The 6,609-nt window shown below is 33.9% G+C and overlaps 1 protein-coding gene across 2 annotated transcripts; it reads left to right on the top strand.

The window, feature by feature from the left end:
• Positions 1-1,295: 1,295 nt before the first annotated feature.
• On the top strand, positions 1,296-5,744 carry LOC112741872 (nitrate regulatory gene2 protein). Of its 2 annotated transcripts, none has more exons than XM_025791038.3 (6): positions 1,296-1,610; positions 1,931-1,963; positions 2,370-3,677; positions 3,839-4,050; positions 4,253-4,476; positions 4,896-5,744. In XM_025791038.3, the coding sequence occupies exons 3-6, from the start codon at positions 2,483-2,485 to the stop codon at positions 5,596-5,598; spliced, it is 2,334 nt and encodes a 777-aa protein (XP_025646823.1). In that variant the 5' UTR covers positions 1,296-1,610; positions 1,931-1,963; positions 2,370-2,482; the 3' UTR covers positions 5,599-5,744. The 2 variants fall into 2 exon arrangements, with proteins under 2 accessions (XP_025646823.1, XP_025646824.1); XM_025791039.3 differs by having other exon boundaries at positions 2,357-3,677.
• The last annotated feature ends 865 nt before the right edge of the window (positions 5,745-6,609 follow it).

Below are 6,609 nucleotides of genomic sequence, written 5' to 3'. Positions count from 1 at the left end.
GAGTCTCCACGCCTGCCTCGAGGGAATTTTGTCCCCCGTTCCCATCTCCGCAAAATTTTTTTTTCACATTCGGATCTCCATTCAAGGCAGTCCCCACAGGGATCTCCGTGTCTCGAAAAATTTTGCTATTCCTACGGCCTCACTGATGTGACATATCATCATCTATATAAATATAGTAATTTATATAGATAGATAAATGTATGCAACTAATTTATATGGTCTAACTTGATCCTACTCCTCTTGCATACAAAGTAAAAAAAAAAAAAAAACCAGTTCTTTTTGTTGAATTTTCATTGATTTATACTAATAATAAAATAAAAAATTAATTATATGTATGGATTTTGTTTTAATTTTTAAAATTTTTTTTCACACACTCTTAAAAGTATATATCATATAAAAATATAAAATTGGCTTTATAATTAATATTCTTCTAATAATGTGAAGTTAGCCAAAATAATTAGACATAGTAGATCAAAATTAAAAAAATATATTTTAAAAAATTATATTCTCAAAAATATTATATTGGATAATAATATAAATGAGTATTATTTAATGTTATAAATTGTTAAAAATTATTTTTAATATTTCTAAGAATAAATGATTATATATTTATTTTATTATACGTATTTTTCTGTCAATAATAACTGGTTATAATAATAGTGGTACTAATTTTTACTATTAAATAAATTACTATATTTATGGATGAAGATATGTCACACTAATAAAAAATATTAAAGTATTGATTCGTAGTATTGTAGTACTAATGGATATATTTGTTAATAAATCGAATCCATAATTTTTTTCTTGGCAAATGTTATTATAAATTGATTTTAAATAATTTGATTTAATAGTATTTTAGCTATTTTTTTTGATAAATTAACTTTAATTAATTTAAATTATTATATTTTTAACTAAATTGAGTTTGATTGATTCAATTTATATGTAAATAACATAAATCAAAATAAATTAATTCGATTTATATAAAAATATTAAGACATAGCATGTAATCTATTTATATTTTAATATTTAAGACATTTATATAATTTTTAATTTTAAATTATTTATTTATTTATATGAGTTACCCTAATTTTCTATACTTTATCGCAATAAATATACTAGTACCTTATATGGTGGTATATTTGACCAGTCGTTTTCACGAAGACAAGCAAAATGGAAATTCCAACGAAATAACAAGAAAATGATGGAGTAAAAAAGGCAGGTGTGGACCAGTGGCAGTCACGCAATTTGGTGCAACATGAAGGGCTATCAAATGCAGTTGTCGTATTCTCTATCTTGTTCTTCCTCCTTTATTAGCTGCCCAACCTGAAACCGAAACTGAACGTTTTTTATTTAATTGATATTTATTTATTTTATTTATTTATTTATTTGGTGGTTGCTTAGTATACTGTTTTTCTTTCTTCCTCATAAGTGTTTTGGCCTTTGACCGTTGCTTTTTTATTTTTATTTTCTCCCATACTTTATTTCTTTCTATGTTCATACACAGTGTGTTTCTTTCCCACTGATTCCACTCTCTATGATCACAACCACAACCACAACCATAACCATAACCATAACCACACTCTTCTTGCTTCTGCAGCCTCATTGTTCAGGTATTGTTCTCCATGATCATGAACATGTGCTGCTGATTTTTTTCCTGCATTTTATTATGGTTCATCTTTCTGTTATATATATAGCTGCACTTTAATATATAAACGGTAAAAAAAGGGAAGAAATTGAGTCAGGGAATGTTGGACTCTTGTCTTACTGAAAAAATGGGTACTTTGTCTTTGTGTTTATCAGCTTCTTTTATGCTTTTTTATTTTGTCATTTTTCCACCTTTGAGCTTCTTCATCTTCATTTCTTTTTCTGGCATTTTTTGGATTGTATCTCTTGATATCTGATTTTTTTCTTTCTTATTTTTTCATTCTAGTTTGTGCATACTGGGCTTCATCTTCTACAATTGGTGAGTGGTGACTTTTATTGTGTTTTTCTTATGTTATTTCCATTTTTGGGATTTTAGCTTCTTCTTCCATATCTCTCTCTCTCTCTCTCTCTCACACACACACACACACACACACACACACACACACACACACACACACACCCACCTTTTTCTTTTCACCTTGGTAAAAAAGAACAGTTCCCAGATGAAAAAGGTTCATGCTTTGTTAATGCATTCTGCTTGGTTTTCTTGAAATCATGGAGGAAAGGCCTGTTTATGTTAAGCATGTCTAGATTTTCCATAACCTTTCTTCTATTAGGATAGTTAAGTAGGCTTATTTGATTCATAAAATATAACATTTCATTTTCCCCCTCTTTTCTTTCTAGATTTTCACTCATGTTGATGTAATTTCAGATTTTTATGGCAGATATTTTTGATTTCCTTATGAATTTGGTGTCATATGAAGGAAGACTCAAAGATTCCCTTTGATTTTCTTTTATTTCAATGCAAACTTGAGACATACATAGAGTAGATTAAGAAATGGGATGTTCTCAATCAAGGTTGGAAGATGAAGAGGCAGTTCAAATTTGCAAAGATAGAAAGAATTTCATCAAACAAGCTGTTGAACAAAGAACTCACTTCGCCACCGGACACATAGCCTACATCCAATCCCTTAAAAGAGTCTCGGCCGCTCTTCGAGAATACATCGAGGGAGACGAGCCTCGTGAGTTCTCGTTGGACACAGTCATTGCCCCTCCTTTTGCAGCTGGGAAGAAGACTTGCCCTGGCTTCATTCCTATTTCATCAAAATCGTTCACACCTGCAGCAATTGAGTTCGGAGTTGGACCAAATTCTACACTGAAAGTGAATTACTTAAGGCCTGGTGGTAATCCGGCGGTTTTGGTTGAGGAAAGGCCTCGATCTCCGGAAATGGTCCGGGTTGAAACATATTCTCCAATGCACCATCATTATGGCAATGATGGATTTTTTGGCATGCAATATTCACCTATGAATCCTTCAATTTTTCCTTATTCTCCAAGTAATAGGCCTAACATCCCTCCCCCTTCGCCTCAGAATTCGCAATGGGACTTCTTTTGGAACCCTTTTTCGTCGTTAGACAACTACGGTTACCCTTCAAGAAGTAGCCTTGATCAGACTATTATGGATGATGACTACAGAGGGCTTAGGCAGGTCCGAGAAGAAGAGGGAATACCGGACCTAGAAGAAGACGAAACTGAACAAGAAGATTATGTTGGGAAGAGAAATGTGGCTGAAGAAAGAACCAGAAACGTTGGAAACATTGGAAAAAATGGAAACACTTCCAAAGAAGAAGTATTAGTTGAAGATGTTGACGAGGATGAGGACGAGGAGGAGGAAGAGGAGGAGGAGGAGGAGGAGGAAGAAGAGGATGGAACAGATAATGAAACTGAAACTGAAGCTGAGCATGATGTCAAAGAATCACAAGCAAATGGAAGTGCAATTCTGGAAGTATCGAAATCACAGGCTGCAGGCCATATTGGATCCAGTCGTCGCGAAATGGCTATAGGTAAGCAAGAAGCTAAGGAAGACTCGCCGGGTTTTACTGTTTATGTAAACAGAAGGCCAACCAGCATGGCAGAAGTGATCAATGATCTTGAAGCTCAGTTCACAATCGTCTGCAATGCGGCAAATGATGTCTCAGTGTTGTTAGAGGCCAAGAGATCTCAGTATTTACCAACATCTAATGAATTGTCTGGTATGATTAAACTAATACATGTTTTTCTTTTCACATTCAGCGAACGCGTCTTTGTTTTCGTGTTCAGACATTTGTATTAGTTAGAATTATGAGATTACTTCTCATGTCCTTAAGAACAATGAATTATCAGGAATTATAGTTTGTATTAAATTTCGTTACAGCCTCGAAGTTGTTGAACCCAAAAGCTCTATTCCGAACAGCATCCTCGCGCTCTTCCTCGTCAAGATTCTTAACAAATTGTCCGAGCATTAGAGAAGAAGTTTATGAGGGCACTAAAGATCTCATGGATGGGCACTGTATGATTTCCGGTAGTCACCATTCGACGTTGGACAGGTTAAACGCTTGGGAGAAAAAGCTTTATGATGAAGTCAAGGTAACACAGCCTTCAATCCATGAGGAAGTGTCAAGATCCCATAATTATTTTAACATAACGTGAAAAATTACAATGCTTCTAAGAAATGAGTATAAACCTTTGTTGTATGATGCACATTGTAGACATCACCTAATAGGCATGGAGTTGTCATGATGTTTATTAGTCACTAATTTACTACGTCCTTCACTTTCTTCTTCAACAGGCCGGAGAACGGGTTCGAATGGCATATGAGAAGAAATGGAAGCAACTTAGGAACCAAGATGTAAAGGGAGAGGAACCCTCTTCTGCAGATAAAACAAGAGCAGCCATCAGAGATTTAGATACGCAGACAACGGTTTCAATACACACAGTTGAAGCTATTTCCAGGAGAATCGAAAAACTAAGGGATGAAGAGCTTCATCCCCAACTTCTTGAATTGGTACAAGGGTATGCATCAAAATCATTATCTCCATACATCTTTGTCTGGCATTTAGAGTCATTCTGGGTCTGGCTTATAGTAGCATTGGTGAAATATCTCACTACTTTCGGTAGTATTAAGTATAGATTTAGTTCAATATGATTATGCTTTACTCTTGTTATTTAATTTCTATAATGTCGATCACTATATGTAGACCATACAAAAAGTGATCAAATAAGATCTACGTGTAAACAGTCTCAATGGTAGACATAATACATGATAATGTTCAATAGCGTCATTTGATTCATGTAGTCGATCCTACTTAGTGGGATAAGGCTTTGTTGTTGTTGTAGATCACTATGTGATGCAGATATAGTACACTAGCACAGCATTTAATTGCATTAAATATTTCTGGTGCTGATTCTTCAGTCATTCAAATAAATGACAGGCTAGCAAAGATGTGGAAAGTGATGGCAGAATGTCATCAGAAGCAGAAGAGAACCTTAGATGAAGCTAAGATGCTTCTAGCTTCTAAGTTACATGCCAGGAAACACTCCTCCATGTCGATGACTGATCCAACAAGGCTAGCCCGTTCGGCTTCAAATCTTGAATTCGAGATAAGAAACTGGCGAAACACCTTCGAGTCATGGATTACTTCGCAAAGATCCTATGTCCATGCGCTAGCCGGATGGCTTCTCCGGTGTGTGAGGTCCGAGCCTGACGTGTCAAAGTTACCATGCTCTCCTCAGACTTCTAGTGGTACTCACCCGTTATTCGGACTCTGTGTTCAGTGGTCAAGGCGACTAGACGCCATACACGAAACAGCAGTGCTTGATGGCATGGACTTCTTCGCAGCCGGCATGGGGTCGATCTACTCGCAGCAGTTGAGAGAAGATTCTAGGCAGAACTCGTTTGCTTCAAGACGAGAAAATGGAAACATGGAAATTGTGGAAGTTGGAAGAGTAGAAGAGGTAATGACTACGGAAAAATTAGCTGAAGTTGCTATTAAGGTGCTTTGTGCTGGAATGTCTGTTGCTATAAGCTCATTGGCAGAGTTTGCTTTTGATTCTTCTGAGGGATACAATGAAGTTGTGAAGCAATGGGAGAATGGCAAGTGTCTGGATTCTTCTTCCTCTGAGATTAGATCATAGATCTCTCACATTTTGTGGGATTTATTAATTAATTAATTGGTTTAGGCTTTGTTTAGCTATGGTTGTTAATTAGTGAATGTAATTATTTGATGTATTTAAAGTAATCAATACAAGGCAAAATAGCAATGCCACATTTTGAGTTTTCATTGCTGTCCTTATTGTCCAAATGGGTTTTGATTTTGGTATGTAGAGAATGCATCCCTTTCAAGAAAGAAATGTTATTAATTTAATTGGGTTAATGGTTAATTAGTGATGAATATTTTTTAAATTCGTCTCTACAAGATTTTATTAATTAAATTAATTCTTCAAATACTACAAATTAATGGTAAAAATATCTGGGAATGCGTAGACTAATCATACCGAATCTAATCCCCCATATATTTTACCCATATGTGATATGTCCCTATCCGAATGAAAACTGGAGGAGGTTCACAAACCAAACAACATGTATTATTTATATATAATAAAACAAAATAACTAGAGCTTCAGTAGCATTAGTGCTTTTTTTTTTCTTATTATTATTATTATTATCATCATGGAGTAGCATTAGTTCAACATTATTTCTCCTACTCAAAAAGTGTAACCTAACCTTGCCTAACCAAATCTAGCCTTGACTATTTTAGTTAGGGATAATGTGGTAGGGTTGTATCATTGGATAACAATCAATAAAGCCAAATTGGGTTGAACTAGTTGAAGTATTGCATCATTTGGTTTCTTATTGAGTGAATTGGCAAATGGCAAGCATCGTATTATTTTTATAAAAAATCTTACGTGGACACCAAATATAGCTAATTTTCAAAATGTAGTTAATTTTTAAAATATATATTCTATACGACTAATTTAATAACTAATTTTTAGTATATATAATATTATTATATTTTTTAATAAAAAAAATTCTATGTTTTTTTTTGAAAAATATTAAAATGATATTTTTTTTATTTATAAAATGTACATTCTCTTTTTTTATAATTTTTAAAAATTTTTTTTAATTTATTTTAAATTTTTTGTGTT

The sequence above is a fragment of the Arachis hypogaea genome, chromosome 14 (assembly GCF_003086295.3).
Source record: "Arachis hypogaea cultivar Tifrunner chromosome 14, arahy.Tifrunner.gnm2.J5K5, whole genome shotgun sequence".
In the NCBI taxonomy this organism is placed as follows: domain Eukaryota; kingdom Viridiplantae; phylum Streptophyta; class Magnoliopsida; order Fabales; family Fabaceae; genus Arachis; species Arachis hypogaea.
This window is presented reverse-complemented; position numbering and strand designations above follow the sequence as displayed.